Source organism: Lipotes vexillifer, unplaced genomic scaffold (assembly GCF_000442215.2).
Source record: "Lipotes vexillifer unplaced genomic scaffold, Lipotes_vexillifer_v1.1 scaffold1161, whole genome shotgun sequence".
Classification (NCBI taxonomy): domain Eukaryota; kingdom Metazoa; phylum Chordata; class Mammalia; order Artiodactyla; family Lipotidae; genus Lipotes; species Lipotes vexillifer.
In genome coordinates this window covers 1,070,992-1,087,996 of record NW_006780142.1, presented here as the reverse complement: position 1 = coordinate 1,087,996, position 17,005 = coordinate 1,070,992, and the positions used below count along the sequence as shown (strand labels likewise).

The 17,005-nt window shown below is 42.0% G+C and overlaps 1 protein-coding gene across 1 annotated transcript in view; it reads right to left on the bottom strand.

Moving 5' to 3' along the window:
- The window catches only part of SASH1 (SAM and SH3 domain containing 1), a 182,356-nt gene extending 165,434 nt beyond the window's left edge, over positions 1 to 16,922 (bottom strand). Inside the window, exon 1 of the mRNA XM_007453214.1 lies at positions 16,794 to 16,922. Coding sequence (XP_007453276.1) covers positions 16,794 to 16,922 — 129 coding nt within the window. The remainder of the gene's footprint in view (positions 1 to 16,793) is intronic.
- Positions 16,923 to 17,005: the final 83 nt, after the last annotated feature.

Below are 17,005 nucleotides of genomic sequence, written 5' to 3'. Positions count from 1 at the left end.
GGCGGGGGGCAACATCTGCACTGTGACCAACCCCCTCAGCATCTTGGTAGGGAGCGCCTGGGCCCCCCCCGCCCCGCAGGTCTCAGTAAAAAATTAAAAAGGTAGTCAGAGTTCGATCCAACAAATAAAATGGCTAATAGGCCTCCTAAAGACTGTAAATGTCAAATGAGCGATACAAATAGTGGGTGCTAACGCATATTCAGAGAAGAAAAATACTGTTTTTGCCACATCCCGAGATCTCCTATAAAAAACCAGTCCAGAATTGTAAATTATATAACAGTGAAGCATGACAGTCAGGAACTTGCCTGGTCAAAAGGCGACACGGTGGTAAAATACTTGGAGAAAAGAGTTTTGTAAATCGTAGAATGTGCTGTCTTTTATAATGCAAGTATCCCTCGCTTTTCAAAAGTTCGCTTTACACGACTTCACGTTTACGAAAGACCTGCATTAGGCCCTGTTCTTGCTAACCGAAGGAAACCCAAAGAGGATTTCCATTTTTATGAAAAAGGGGAAAAGGGTAATTTGAGATCAGTGTATGTTTTGCAGCGCACACCTCCTTCCCCGGGAACCATACTCAGTCTCTCAGCCTCAAGATGCCATAGCTTTGAACTGGGTCTGATCATCTGTGCTTTACCTCGATTTACAGTTGACCCTTGAACAACACACAACTGAACTGCATACATCCACTTACATGTGGATTCTTTTCAATTAATATAGTACCTGTATTTTTAGGGAAAAGAGATCACACTACAAGGAATCAAAGAACTAGGGTATGAGTCCTGATTCTATCCCGTTTCAGCTTCCCGCCCTTGGGTGAGTCATTTATCAATTCTTTTGTTTTTGAGGCAGAGATAGCAGTATGCAGATTTCTGTGAATTTTTGATGGGGGTGGGCGGGGGTCAGACCCCCCTACCACCGTGTTGTTCAAAGGTCAACAGATGTACTTTGTGCATCCGTTAGCAAGATGTATCCTAAGGCAACTGTTTCTTCACTTTACGCCATTTCAGCTTATGAAGTCTCAGGAACACTCTACTTCTGGATGGGAGGGTGGGTGATGGCGCGTGGGGTGGGGAATGGAGAGCTGCGAGGAGACCTCTACTGATACTGTATTGACTTCGTGTTTCACTGTTACCACTTTGCAGTGTTTGCTGCTGTCAAAACTCTTGGGAACAGTGCTATCGCTCTATCCCTGTGTCAGCAAGCCTGTCAATCACAGACAGAGCCACCAGCCAGAATTGACCCTCACCTTGACCAGGCACCAACAGAAATCTTCCTTTTGGCCTTGAGTCATTTCCTGCCCCAACTACAGCAATTTCTGGTTTTATATTCTTCTTGAATATTGAATCACAAACTCTAAATGTGCTCAGGGCAGCCAACTTTTGCATTTTTAACTCCCACATTACATTAAGGAGGTGTCCTACACCCTTTTTTACCCATTGCTGAGCTTGATTCCAAATTGCTGTTTCTTCACTCCTTTAAGGGACTACACTCTGGTCCATGCGCTCACTCCATGGACTTCCCGAGGGCCCTTGGTGAGTGTGTTTCCAAAAGAAGGTGTGGCAGCTAGGGGCCATCTCTGAAAGCTTCAGGCACCTTCCTCCTTCGGGACCATGAATCATCTTCCTTCTCAGTCTCAACTTAAAAATTTTCCTTTTCCTCCGCAAATCAGGAGTTTCTTAATAGGATGTCTGCTGGGCTGTGTAATAGTCTCCAAAGGGAAGTGATGAAGGTTTTGGCTTGAATCATTGAACTAGAGTTGGAAAAGTAATCTCTGGTAATGTACCACAGGGAGCAGTCCATTACCAGCAGGATGGGCTACAGATGATGTAGGAAATTTAATTTTCCTAACTCTTCATTCTTATTGCACTTTACAGAAACAGTTCTCTGAAAGCATTTATTCTGAACGAATGGTGGGGATTCAAATTAATTTGCTCAGGGGTCTGAACCTTTTAGGATGAATATCCCATAAGATTTTAACTAAAATGTCCAGTAAAGAATCCACAGAGAATAAAATAAAACACATTACAAATTATTTCCATTTTCTCCATACCCTCTCTTACTTTCATTCCTAACCCTCAGCAATCCCACAAGGAGTGGTTTCAGACTCCTCAAATCTTCCATCATAGGTAAGATCCCTGTGGCATTCTATACAGTCTCAAAGACCAGGGGAATAAAATGGTACCAGGAGAAGCCTCAAGCAGTGGTTAATGTTTTCATCTAGAAACCCCCATCACTCCTTTCCTAATACAGGCCTTATGGAATACCATGATTCATCTCGCTCTTACTGGATTTGAAGGACTGAGGGCAGAAAATTCAAAGGGTGGCCCAAGGGTGAAAGAGTACAGCCTGATATTTACAGGCATCACCACCAACATTCCTTGGGGGCCATGTAGCCCCACCCCCCAAAGGCCTTTGCCAGATTCTCTGACCCTCCTCCCTCCCCCAGCTTATTTGCCCCACCCTAGAAATCAGTTCAAGAAATCTAGCAGCAATGGGACATCTGTTTTGTCTCCGCAGGCTCTCCCAACTTCTCTTCTGGGTAGTGGTTGAGACGGCGGTGGGGGCAGCAGCCTTTGGAGGACTAGTTCAATTCTATCACTTCACAACAAAGATGTAAGGCACTGTTAAGTCTCCATTTCCTTATCACCCCCGCCCATCCACCCCTCACTTGCATCTCTTTCTCTCTCTCTCTCTTTATCGATAGATATAATACAGAGAGAGAGAAACCGTAATAATAATGGTGAGCAGAAGAGGGAAAAGCTGTAGGCACTTGCCTGAGGGCTTATTTGGGTGAGAAGATGGGATACAATGCAATTTCCCAAGTCCACTTCATTCCTCAGCTCCTCAGATGAGAAATGCTGGACCATCACGAAGGAAACACTTCCCTCCACCTTTGTCCCTCTTGTTACCCCCTAGCACTTGGGAGAGGAATAGAGGAGTCTGTCTTCCTCATGCCTGGCGGAACCACCCAAAGCCAGTAAGCGCTTGTTGCACAGGTGTCTGTGCTGCCCTGGTCACGTTCTTACTGAGGCTCACTGTTTACCTATCTTGTCAATTTTCCTTCTCCTCCTGGTCAAGGTATCGGTCTGTGCAAAGTACTAAAACTTTCCTGGGAAAAGTTCTGCTTTCTTTAACCCTTGCTCCTTTTCCCAACAGCTGCTCCCCTGTAGAAAGAAGATAACAAAGCGCCCATCTGTATCCGTTTTCTAGGACTGCTGTATTCCAAAGTACCAAAAACTGGGGTGACTTGAAACATAAATGCATTGTCTCACCATTCTAGAGGCTAGAAGTCCAAAATCGAGGTTTCAGCAGGGCCATGCTTCCTCTGCAACCTGTAGGGGAATCCTTCCGTGCCCATTCCTAGCTTGTGGTGGTTTGCCAGCAATCTTTGGCATTCCATGGCTTAATAGATGCATCACTCTAATCCTCCATTTTCATATAGTTGTCTCTGTCTATATGTGTCTTCACATCATCTTCCCTCTGTGTATGCCGGTGTCTGTGTCCAAATTTCCACTCTGGATTAGGGGCCACTCTAACAACCTCATCTTAACTTGATTAAATCTACAAAGATCCTATTTCCAAATACGGCTGCATTCTGAGATTAAGACTGAGGGTTAAGACTTTAAGGGACTTCCCTGGCGGCTCAGTGGATAAGACTCCAAGCTCCCAATGCAGGGGGCCCAGGTTCGATCCCTGGTCAGGGAACTAGATCCCACACGCGCGCCACAACTAAGTGTTCACATGCCACAACTCGGGAGCCCGCGTACAGCAACTAAGGAGCTGGCGAGCCACAACCAAGGAGCCCGCCTGAGGCAACTAAGTAAGACCCAGCGCAACCTAATTAATTAATTAGTTAATTTTAAAAAAAGGCTTTAACACATCTTCTTTGGGGGGTTACAGTTCAACCCATACCACTATTTCACAGGGTTATAGGGACAATGAAATGAGATAACGCATGGAAAGAGCTTAATACAGTGTTTGGCACGTAGTATATGATCAATCAGTCAATATCAGCTGCCAACAATACCATTTTTATTATTACTCTTCTCTTTCTGCCCCATAACATCTTTGCTAAAATGGCTTTATAAACAAGTCTTGATGGCAGTCACGTTTCAAAGAATATTCCAACTACTACACAAAAATATAACCTCCAAATTCCTTGAGAAAAAAAATAATTACAATGGGTGACTGGGTAGCAAACCGTAGAATGTTCCTTGTTCTATCCACCGAGTTCTGAGGCTTCAAGGAAGCATGGAATGTAGAGCTGCATAGGAATCAATAAAGAAGTCCTCCAAAGAATCCGCTGACAACTGAATTTCTAAGTTCCTTTAGTTTGCAGAAAAAAATTTTGATTCTATCCTGCACACTCTCCCTACATTGCCACAAAGAATATATGCTTATATTTTTTAAATAAAAGTCCCATCAAGGACAATAGATACGCAAAGCGTTAGAAAACCGTAAGCCGAAGAACCAATTAATTGACTGCTAATGGTCTAAGAAGTAGTGACTTAAATATTATGAAAAAAAGGTGATCGCCTTTAGTTTTAACAGATACGTCAGAATGTTGGCTCTATCCCTAGTTGTACAGCTGTGACTATCGTCACATCCAAGGCACTGCAACAACACCAGCGTGCTTTTCTCTGCACTAATAAAACTTGTTTTGATTTAGATCTTCAGGGGACACCAGAAGGTAGTGTGTCACTCCCCCCAGCCCTCATTCATTTTGTTAAGTCATTTTTCTCCCGAAACAACCTTTGGAGCTTCATCAGTCCCTGCTGCCAACTACACTGCATAATTCAGTACTTACTTATCTTGACCTAACGAGCAAATGCAGGAATTTAAACCAGTCTTGCTTTGGCTTGTTCACTTGGTCTTCGGCTGATCCTTTGAAACCATCTGTAACCTAGTGCCCTTGAGCAACTCTTGTCCCAGATTTTCTTCTTTATATGTAAGGACTTGAAACAGAACACCCGTAAGCTTGTCTGCAAGTAAGTCCACAGGTATACAAATGAAAGGTTTGCGTGTCTTTTTAAAAATCTTGTTTTAAAAAAATATGTAAACCTTGTGTCATAAAACCAAACTCTTTTGCAGCTTGCAAAACTTTTTGGCTGACAATAGGAGAGTCTGCTTTTCCCAGTGTTGTGAAAGTGGGCCTTCCTGTTTTCCACAGAACTGGAAGTCATGAGAACAAAAGTCTGGATTTTCTAGAATTTGTGGCAAGCTGGTAACAATGAGACACCAGACGTTTGTGCTGCCCTCTGCCTCCTTGGAAGAGGTGAGCCTGCAAAGTCTTGAGTGTTTGCCACGCTGACCCACCCTATAGCATCCAAGACCCCAGGGACCAGGCAGCTTGGGTAGAAAATGGGGAAATCCAGACTAGGGATCACTTTCTGGCTTCACCCCCAAACTCTGCTCAAAAAACAGCAGAGCCCACATCCAGCTGAGCCTGGTCTACTTCGGAGGAGCATTTGAAAATACTTGCAAAGATATAACTTCAGTGTTTCACCTCTATTTCACAGATAAAATAGATGAAAACTTAGAAGCCTAGAATTTACAGAAACCAGAATCAACCAGAAATTGTTGAATTATGGGTATTAAAATATGGGCAATGAAATGTCAGTGTGTTTGAAAAGGAAACCAGGAACCCTAGATTACTCACCGGGCTAGAGAACTGTGGCTGCCAACAAGGCTGGGTTTCTGGTAGCTATAAGGGCATTAAACCAGTCGATGCATGTAAAGGACACACCATGAAACGTAACGAATTATATGCCAATGTAAGTATTATCATCTAATCTCTAGAGCAGCACTTCTTAAGAGTAAGGGATGTGACCTGCTGAAAATCTCTTGATGGCTAAGGAGTGTATTAGTTGTACTTGCCTCCCCTCCGGTTTCTATGGAAACTCTTCCACCATGGAAGATACCCCGCTTTCTAAAGACACAAGCTCTGGAATGTGCAGTCTTTCAGTGATGTGACAAGCGGAACAGTGCTTTGATATAGAATGTGGAGGTTAGCAGCTGACAGTCTGGTCTGTTGAAACAATACATAGTTCTCTGCTAGTGCTAAAGTTACATGACGTGGATTTCAGTGTATCTTTCATGTATGTTTTATGAATCATTTGACACCTATTTACTTTAATGCTCATCGCTTAGCCTCAGTTTCATAATATCCTAATCAGGGCAAATCACTACCATGCACCAGTGTTATGAGGGGCCTTTCATTAAGTCACCACCTGGGCACCACATGTTACATAACTAGAAGCAAAATGCTGCAGAGGCATTAATGACCTTTCCCCAGTAGGCTATGTCCTAAGACTATACTTTTGTGAAACGTTTTCAATAAAACTGTATTTCATGATAAAATATGCTTTAAAAATGAAATGTCTTATCTCTCCAGCATCCAATGTTCATCTTTACAGACTTTCCCAAAGTTTCAAGTTCCTTCATGTTTTCTATAGATGCATAGTGAAGTTACCCCCCCCCAATTAAAATGTATATAAGTGGCATACTGCATAATAATAATAAATAATAATAATAATCTTTCTCAAACCACAAGCAATCCCATTTTCTATCACGTTCACACTGACATGTGTTTGCAGGTTGCTTTTGGGCTCTGGTGGGGACATTACCGTATGACGCTTTTATAACTTCTTGATTGGAGACGGAAGATTCCTAATTAAGATGCAAAAATACAGAATGAATGTTTAGCAACCTTGACAAAAACGTTGGTTAATTCAATAAAACCCTGGGAGAATATTTCACAAGAAAGTTCAAGATAATGAAAGTATATTTAGTACATCTACATGAGCCCAGCATTCAAAAAATAAAATCATTAGTTAAGTGGATGCTTTCAATATTTTACATGTTTCTAAGAAGTCAACTATTAAAATGATCTCATATTATTGTGCTACTTAGTCACAAGAGAACTGCAAATAGCAATCTGGACACCATTTCAACAGAAAATATGTTTTCCTTACAAATACCTTCTTGCCTCCAGAAAACCCTGCCTATTCACAAGTTTCATACATTTTCTCTCGAGTATACAGATCATTTTCCTAACATGAAACCTGAAGGTTAATACTTTGAAGCGATTTATGCATTTGTTTTTAAATTGTGTATTCGAAAAAGGACATGTGACATACATTAAATCAATAGTTAATATCAATCCTAAATTGAACATGTGGAATCAGATCATCACTCCATCTGAAGCTGAGAATGAAGGGAAATTAATTCATATTCCAGCTAAAGGAGATTTAACCGTTAACAGCTAATAATAATGAACATTTATGATCTGCTTACCATATGCCATGCACAGGTCTAGTGATTTAATTAATCTTACCAGACCCAATGATGTGAGTGGCTATCATCCTCATTTTACTGACGAGGAAACCAAGACATCGAATGGTTCAGGAACTCACCCAGGTCACAGGTCCACTAAACGCTGAAGCCAGGATTTGAAGCCACTCTGAACAGCTTCCTTTGCTCTTAACTCCCTCACGGAATAACCTTTCAGTTTTCTAAGAGGTGTTTAATCAATTTTTTTGTTTTTAAATGTTCTCATTCTGTTACCCTTCTCTTGATTAAAACAACAAAAAAATTTAATTATCTTTTTCTTATTGACTTCATTTTTTTAGCAGCTTAAGACTGACAGCAAAGTTGAAGGGAAGGTACAGAGATTTTTCAATATATCTCCTACCCTCAAACAGGCAGAGCCTCCCTCATTATCAATATCCCCCACTGTCATATTGTGACTTACAGGAGACAGATACTTGGTCTTCTTCCCAGCCCTGGTACAGGGGTCCCAACCCTTGGAATTTGGAGTGATAGGAGCATCTTTTGTCACTCATTAGGAATCCCTTCAGAGCACATCTGAGTTTATGCTAATGAGGCACTTAGGCTGGGGCTCCTAGATAGCCTCGGGATGGAGCTGGTCACCAGGAAGACCAAGTAATTAGAGGGTAAGAACTTTCAGTCTCACCCCACCCTTACCCAGCAACCTCCTTGAAGGGAAGAGGGGCTGGAGATTGAGTTCAGTTACCAAAGGCCAATGATGTAATCAAGCATGCCTACATAATGAAGCCTCCATAAAAACCTAAAAGGACAGAGTTCAGAGAGCTTCTGGATTGGTGACCACGTGAAGATTCAGGGAGAGTGGTGTCCCAGAGAGGATGGAAGCTCCTCGCCCCTTCCCACCTACCTCACCCTAAGCAACTCTTGCATCTGGCTGTTCCTGAGTTATACCCCTTCATAACAAACCAGTAATCTAGTAAGTAAACTGGTTAATCTAACAAATAAATTGGTTTCCTGAGTTCTGTGAGCTGATCTAGCAAATTAATGGAACCCCAGGGGGGGATGCAGGAACTTCCAACTTATAGCCAGTCGTTCAGAAGCACAAATAACAATCTGGACTTGTGATTGGCAGCTGAAATAGGGACAGTCTTTGGGACTGAGCCCCTAACCTCTGGGATCTGACACTAGTAGATAGTGTCAGACATGAGTTAAATTTGTGGGAAACTCCATCAGTGTCCACTGAGAATTTGAGAATTGCTTGGTGGTGTTGAAATAAACCCATCGTACTCATTAGAGTGGAACCTTTGTTACAGCTGATGAACATACAGTGTCACATCATAATCACCCCAAATCCAAAGTCTGCATTACGGTTCACTCTTGGTGTTGTACATCTATCTATCCATCATTATAAAAGTCCTCTGTGCTCCATTTATTCATCCCTCCCTCCCTCCAACCCCTGATCTTTTCACTGTATCCACAGTTTTGCCTTTTCCAAAACGTCATGTAGTCAGAATAGAAAACTTTTCAGGTGGGCTTCTTTCACTTTGTAATATACATTTAGGGTTCTTCCACATCTTTTGATGGCTTGATGGTTCATTTCTTTTTAGCACTAAATAATATTCCACCACACTTTATTTGTCCATTCATCTCCTGAAGGACCTCTTGGTTGCTTCCACATTTTGGCAATTATGAATAAAGCTGCTACAAACAGCTGTGTGCAGGTTTTTGTGTGGACATAAGTTTTCACCTTCTGCGGGCAAATACCAAGGAGTGCAGTTGCTGGACTGGATGGTAAAAAGATGGCTTAGTTTTGTTAAGAAAATGCCAAACTGTCTTCCAAAGTGTCTGTACCATTTTTCATTCTCACCAGCAATAAACAAGAGTTCCTGTTGCTCCACATCCTCTTCAGCATTTGGTGTTGTCAGTGTTCCAGATTTTGGCCATTGTTACAGGTGTGAAGGGGTATCTCATTGCTTTGTTGAAAAAAAAAAATTTTTTTTAACCCTGTGCATATCCAAAACAAGGACGCCTGTAAAATTGTTAATGGTTTATCTTTAAGTGTGGCCTTTAAAATCCTCTGAAAATGGATGTAAGCCTATAGCGAAGATACTTATCCTTAAACTAGAATATTCCTTTCTTCTTTATAACAAATAACTTAATATTGAAACACTCTATTTTTAAGAGCGCCCAAAAAAGCATAAAAACCTTTTTTAGCTCTAGTGTGAAAAATGTATCGGTTGACAGCAAGTCTTAGGCAAAAGTACTCAAGTCCCCAAAATTAACTAGGATAAATTTTTAAAGTAACTAGGGCTCAGGATACATACTAAAAATTTTTTATTCTGCCCTTCAGTGATACTTTTAGTTAAAATTACAATTATATGCATTTCTTTTCCTTTCCCTTGTAATTCCACTTTTAATTCTGCATGCCAGGACAGAAAATGAAGCCACAGCCACAACCAGGCAGAGAGTGATGTGTAGACACACTGGACCTTCCTCACTCACTACTTGCTGTAAAACCAAACAAACAATGGATGAAGCAACAAAATAAATCATGAATCAAATCTACGTCATAGACACCAAGGAGAGCCACAAAGTATCTCTATGGAGACATGGAACAAAAGTCTACAGAGCAGTCATTATAAACTCAAATGTCTTCACGTTTTTACCAATCAGCTTAGAAAGGTGAAAGACAATAGGAGATCTCTTCCGAAAAGAAAAAATTGGGGATTACAGAGAGGAAAAACTATCTTATTATCAAGCTTTTGTCTTCCAAGTCTCTAAGATACTCTAAGGCCTGGGTCTCCAATCTCCATGCCTGAGTCGTCTCTATTACAGGGCTTGACAAGCAAGAAAAAATACAAACTAGGTTATCTCTATGAGGCATCTCAACTCATAAAGAATTAATGCTACCCAGTGAAACATCTTATGGAACAAAGGGTGGGACACTAGACAGCTGCCTAGGAGCAAAGCTAATGAGGAACAGACCTACAAATTTCAGGTCTCATTACCAAATTAAATTAATAAATAAATGAGCATACCATCTGATAAATGACAAGTCCAGGTCATCATAAAAATACATTTTATCTCAAAATTAGTCGGAAGGTTTGGTTAATTCTTTTAGTCTTAGTCTATACTCACTGGTATGAAATGGTACAGTTAATTCTTAGTCTTAGACTCTATCCATCTAAATTTATTATTTTGAGGTCAATTTTATTTCTACCTTAAGAAAAGAATGTGTGTAAACCATGGATAAGTACATCATATATCACAGTAGGATTATGATGGTTAAGTTTGAAGCATAAAGTACTCTTAAAAAGAATACATTAAGTAAACTGCTAGTTACAGGTTTTCCTCTTATGTCCTTTGTAAAACTGAGCTACAGATTTGCTTATGGATCAATATGCCCAACTGAATATTTCCCTCTATTTTACTGTTCTCTAGAATTATCTTTTTTTTTTTAAAATTTTTGTCTGCAACGTGTCTTAGTTGTGGCACGCGGTATCTTTCATCGTGGCGCGTGGGCTTAGTTGTCCGGCGCGGCATGTGGGATCTTAGTTCCTCAACCAAGGATCAAACCCACATCCCCTGCATTGGAAGGCAGGTTCTTAACCACTGCACCAGGAAAGTCCCTAGAATTAGCTTTTAAAAGATGGTATTAAACATCATTTAGCTATAGCATTGTGTGTATATTGTTATAAATAATAATTCCCCTCTTTAAGGAACCAAATCATTTACTGCAGTACAGAGAGACAGGTAAGTAGATATGTGTACACATAGATGTGTCAAGATAGATACTTCTTTAGAATGAAAAAAAAGAAATCACAACACTACAACATGCCTAAAAATCTCTTGCATTAACCAAGCCTACTCTTGAGCGTAAAAGAATTTATCAGAAGTAAATTACCATGAGCAATGCTTGACTCCTTATAGAGTAAAATATGGGGACTAATAGAAGCCAGGTGATAGATAAACTGGTATGTTTCATAAACATTTAATCCAAGCTCTCATCTTCTCTTGCCTGGATCACTGACTCATCACCAACTCATCACCCCCAAAAGTCACTTTTCTAAAAAGTGATCATGACACACGTCAATTTAAAATTCTGCAAAATGGCTTCTCACTGAAGCCTACAGAATGACCGCAGCTACTGCAGCACTCAGGACCTGGCACCCACCTCAGTGCTCTCTGCTCTCCCATCTTTCTTTCCCTTGGCTCTGTCCAGAAGGCCCTTCCTCTCTTCTTTCCTCCTTAGCCCTCACTGGGAAACACCTCTCAGGTGAAGCCTACTCACTGCCAGGGCCCAAACTGAAAGGCATTTCTGGGACTGGACTTCCTGCACCAGCACCGCCGTCAGCCCTCCCCAACTCCGTGCTCTTTGGGGCGATCTGCACACTACACCGCAGGACTGGGTATTTAGGGGAGGGACAGTGGATGCAGTCAATAGATGTCTCGATAGAGATGTGAAAGAACGAACTATAAAACTGCAACTACGAGTTAATTTCCAGGAAATAACACATGATCCAAATCCCAGCTCCTGTTTACTGTCTGGGTGATTCAGGACATGCACGTTTACCTCTCCACTGTAAAATGGGGACAATAATGCTCACTGGTCACAGTGAGAGGACCAATTAAGGTAAGTTTGGGAAGGGCCCCGCACAGCACCACGACTCAGCCCTTGTGAGCACTGCCTTCCCCTCCCCACGTTGCTGCATTCTATCATTGGAAGTTGAGAGTCAACGGTGGTGAACAAGGATGCAGAACGAGCCAGGTGGAAGAGGGAAGGGTTACAAGGTAGAGAGCAGCAAATGAAAGCAGGATGTGGGAAGACGGAGAGCATGAACAGTTGCTTTAATGCAAAGGCCTCTTTTTAGCTTTTTTTTTTTTTTTTTGGCTGCACCTTAGGGCATGCGGTATCTTACTTCCCCCACGACCCGTGCCCCCTGCCTTGTGAGCACGACATCTTAACCACTGGACAGCCAGGGAAGTCCCAGAGCCTCTTTTGACAGCAAATTAAGGACCCCAGCCAGAACTGTAAGACTTAACTTTGGCAAAGAAATGAAAATCGGTAGGTCTAAGTTCTGGTCCCTACACTGCTGCCTCAAGCCCTTCCATCCCTCCTCTTTAAATGAGGGAGTTGAGGACTCACTTCCAAGGTCTCTTCAGTCAGTGTCTTCCGCTACATCACCCTGCAATCTCTCTACTTATATAAAAGCCATAGGCTTTCAGCCGGCTACCAGGGACAAAACATCAAGACGAAGTCAGAATATTGGAAACTGGGGCTGGCTCTCAGATTCCAAGACCTAAAAAATTAAGTCATTAGCTGAAGGGCTTAACCGTAAGACACCGCCCAGAGAATATGTAAATTACACACTGGTCTGTACAAAGGAGTTTGCATTTTAAAAGCCCTCTAGGGATCTCACTGACGCCTCCCCTCCCCTACACTTTGCCCAAAAATACAGAGCAAAAGGAGGGTCTTTTAAGAGTAAACAGCAAGACAGAATGAACCTAGCCGATAAACTTGAACAGAATGAACCTAGCTGATAACTTAACCTAAAGATAAACTTAACAGATAAAGCTACTACATTCTTTTCTGTAGCTTGAATAGGAATTAAGAGTAGGGGAAGGTCCTCCAGTAGAGTTTGTCTACACAATGGATATTTTCCAAGCATTGCTAGGAAATGGGTGTAAATTGTAGGAACATAGCAGGGAAATGTAAGGTTTGGGGGAGGTGCATCTTGCAGGATCCTGCAAACAATAGTCACTTACTAACTCCCTTCCTCTCCCTTTCCAAGTGAGAACAAGTAGCTTTAAAGGCCTTTTAAGAAGTCCTCGAATTCTGGAGGAAAAATTTCTGAACCATCACAAGTTACCAAATGGATACTTGGCGCTGAAAACATGATCTACCTCATCTGATAACCTCAGCAATTCCTACTCTTAAAAAAACTACTCTCCCCCACCTCAAAAAAGAAAAAGGAATGCTTTGTCTGCAACCAGGGAGTAAAGATAAAAGAGCAGAATCCCATACTGCACTTCTCAACAGAAGTCTAAGCATGTCATCGTGAAAGGTGACAGGCTTTGAAAACCCAGGCAGACCACACGTTGCCGAGTCAGAGAACAGAATAGGGTGTTTCGCAAGAAGGCCACGGTTTAATTACTCAGGGTCTACAAACATTTCGCAATTTGCCATTACATTTTCAGTGGAAGTGCCAGGATTTAAGTATGCATGACGCAACTGTCCAAGTGGTAGCTTTGGCCTAAGCAGAATTTATTAAAGTCTTCATAAATGCACCCCATTATAGCCAGGGCGTGAGTCTCTACAGAACTGTATTTTGGAGTGGCGGCTCCTGCATTTAAGAGTACATACTTCTTTCCTTTTTCACTCAATAAAAGCATATTCTCAGCACCCAGTAAGGCCCAAGCCCTGCAGGTAGAAGAAAGTGAAATACAGACCATGCCCTCCAGGCGCTCACATCCACAGTGGTTTTGTAAACTCATTTTCTCTTAACTCTCTATTTACATATTCACTTGTCAGCATTTTATTCACTCCAACACACTCAAACATTTTCATGCCATAAATTACACTATCACTTCTCTAAATAAGCGTTTTGTTAGCAATTATATAAAAGCAACTGATTGGTGCTGAACTGCGCAGGACTGAATTAATTTAAATGTAAAATGTGTCCCAATGAACTCAGACAGCCATCCTGTATTTACCGAGATCAATGCCTCTGGGGCAACACTCTCCCCCATCCCCGGGTTAGACCCAACAAAATCCAAGGGGGTAGGGATGCCGAGGGCTTCTCGCTGTACTGCATCTTCAGGAAAGAGGAGCTGTGCTCATTCATTTAAAAAAAGTTTTAACCTAATAAGCTTTGAAGTTTACATCTTTACTCTAAGAAGAATCTAAAAAATAAAGTAGCAACTGTGCCTGAAATCTGCTAAGTATTATGTCTGGATGTATAATTCCCCTGCTACCTCTACTCTCCCAATCTTCCAAACAGCGCTTGCCTAAAATGACTGGATGTCATTACATTACTACCAAGTTGATCTGGGATAGTTAACTATGGAGCATCACGGCATCAGGCTCCTGACTGGTGGAGGTCAGAGAACTGGGGTGCAGTCTGACATTTCCACTAACAATGTATATGTGCCAAAGATCAAGTCACTTCAACCTGTCTAGGCTGACAGATGATTGCAAAATGCCATATTTTAAATACAAAATGAAGGAAATGGTGTCTTTTATCTCCATAAGAACAGAGAAAGTCAGCTGTCAGTTTCGTGTCTTGATACTTTCTTCCGAAGATATAGTTTCTTATAAACACTTGGATGGCAGCTTTCTAAAAGCAGAATAAAGATCCTTTTCCCCTGGTGACTTCTTACAGGCACGTACAAAGGACAGCAGGTAATCTATGTCTTCTTTGCCTGCCTTTTCACTAAGGAACAATCTTGATACCCAAGACTTAAAGCAAAATAAGACCTTATAAAAGATGGGAAAACACGGGTGAACACTACCTGTTTGGGACAATCTTTACCGTCTTTCAGCCTCACACGGAACTATTAGCTCTGTAAGAAGCACATATTTTCTTTTCTCCTGCATCTGCCTTTTGAATAATAGGTTTGGGCTTCTTGAGCCCCACCCCATCTTCTAACTCAGCCAAAGAACACTCTGCTACAACTGACCCAGCAGCGCTGGAATCTGCCAGGGAAGGGAAAGCAAATCTTCAGAAAGTGGTCCATGCCACCCCGGCCCCCAAACAACCCTGAACCCACACTTCAGTTCAAGTGAGCATCTCTAACCCTTCCCTCCCCAGCCCACACCCTAGTAAGGGATGCAATGTGATGTCATCAAGCCAATTTTCTCAGTGCCTGAAAATTTACAGAGACCTAAGCAAGAAATAACAAGATAAGCTTCCTGCTTGATAAACTTAAAAAACAATCTATCGCCACAACTTTTATATATGTTCATCGGGTTTTCTGGAATTTCACCGAAGGCCCATATTCATCAGTAATGTTCAGAAAATGCAAAAAGCATTAACTTAAAAATTTTTTAATATATATCTTTTAAACATTGGAGAGTCATTCTGAGATGGCCCACACTCTGTCTATGGAGTGGGTATCTCCCTGAATAAATCTGCTTTCAAAAAATTAATTAATTAAAATAAAATATCGGAGAGTGAGACGAGCAGATAGAAATCTTTGATGAACCTTCCCTGGCTCTCTGTACAGGAATAATCATAAATACCAAAGGACACCTGAAAACGGAATAACTGGGACTTTAGGATGTCTGGAAAGTTGAGACACAAGATCATTTGCAAGAAAAAAAAATAGAAAGAGAGCTATTTTTTATTAAGCACCTACTATGTATCAGTATAGAGCACTAGCTATATATCAGCTTAGCTAAATCTCAGAAAACCAAAGAAGCAAATCTTTGCTTCACTTTTCAGGTAATGAAATAGAAGGTCAGTGGAGTTGGGTACCTTAGCCAAGATCATGCAGTCAGTCAATGGGAGGGCTGGGATTTGAATCCAGGCTAACTCACTCCAAAGTCCAAAAGCTTAATTACTGTGCTAAAAATGGTTTCATCATTACCAAAGAAGAGTTTTCTATAAACTACACCTCCTCCTATTTAAAAAAAAAAAAAAACAAGAAAAAAAAACAAGTAAATCTAGAGCCTCTTCCAATGATCTACACAACTCCCAATTCCGAATCTTTCCACTGAAATTGACTTTTTAATGTGTGGAGTAAGATGTCTGACTGTAAGAACCCCACCCATCTGATTCCAGTCTACCTGCCTACCTATAGCTCCACCAAAGCAAATCTACTAATTCCTCAAGGCACTGAACCCTGAACAAGTTAAAGCTTCATCCTCCATGCCTAAGAACTATTTTTCAGAAATTATGCCAAATCCATGGGCGGGTTTAGTTACTGGACATTTCAAAATGCATGACAATACAGATTTAGAAAAATAAGTCTTATTGTTTTTAGTCCCAAACACATAACAAATATCCTGTAATTCTACAAGTTGGAAAACTGCAAACAAAGTAAACTTTCTGTGGTTCTGAGTAAGGAGATAATTGTTTTCCTCTCCGGGTCAGACAACACATGGTGAAGAGGTAAACATCAGTAACATCAGCCTCTTCCCAAATCCGACTGTGAAAGCACAGCAGCCAAACAGTATTTATTTACATCTATTCTTTGAAGGACTCTGTCTTTTCCACACCAACTTCTCAGCAGGTGTCCCAGATTAAACTGTGGAGTATCATACCCGATTGTTTAAAAAATATATCTTTGATGTGATCTGTGGCTGGTTATCTTTTGAATTAGGGTTTGAAATCCTAAACCGTGTGTATTTAACCCCCTAAGAGCTAGAGCCAGAGAAGGACGACCCCGAGGGGTGGGCTTTCGAGTCTGCGAGCGCGAAGGGAGCGCCGCGGCGCCGGGGGGCTGCCTGCTCCCGGGTCCCTCGACCGGCCCTCCCCGCGCCTCCGCTTCTCCAGGTAACTCACCAGGATGCCCATCACGTCGGTCCAGAGCCGGGAGAACGCCTCGGACAGACCAGCGCCCGCCTCAGCCTCCGGCGCGGGCTCGGCTTCGGGCTCGGGCGCCGCGCCGGCGGCTCCCGCGTCCTCCTCCATGGCCGGGTCCCCGGGGCGCCCTGGCCCCGCAGCCGTGCGCGCCCGGTCCCCGGAGCCGGTCCCTGCCCGCCGCGTCACCACCG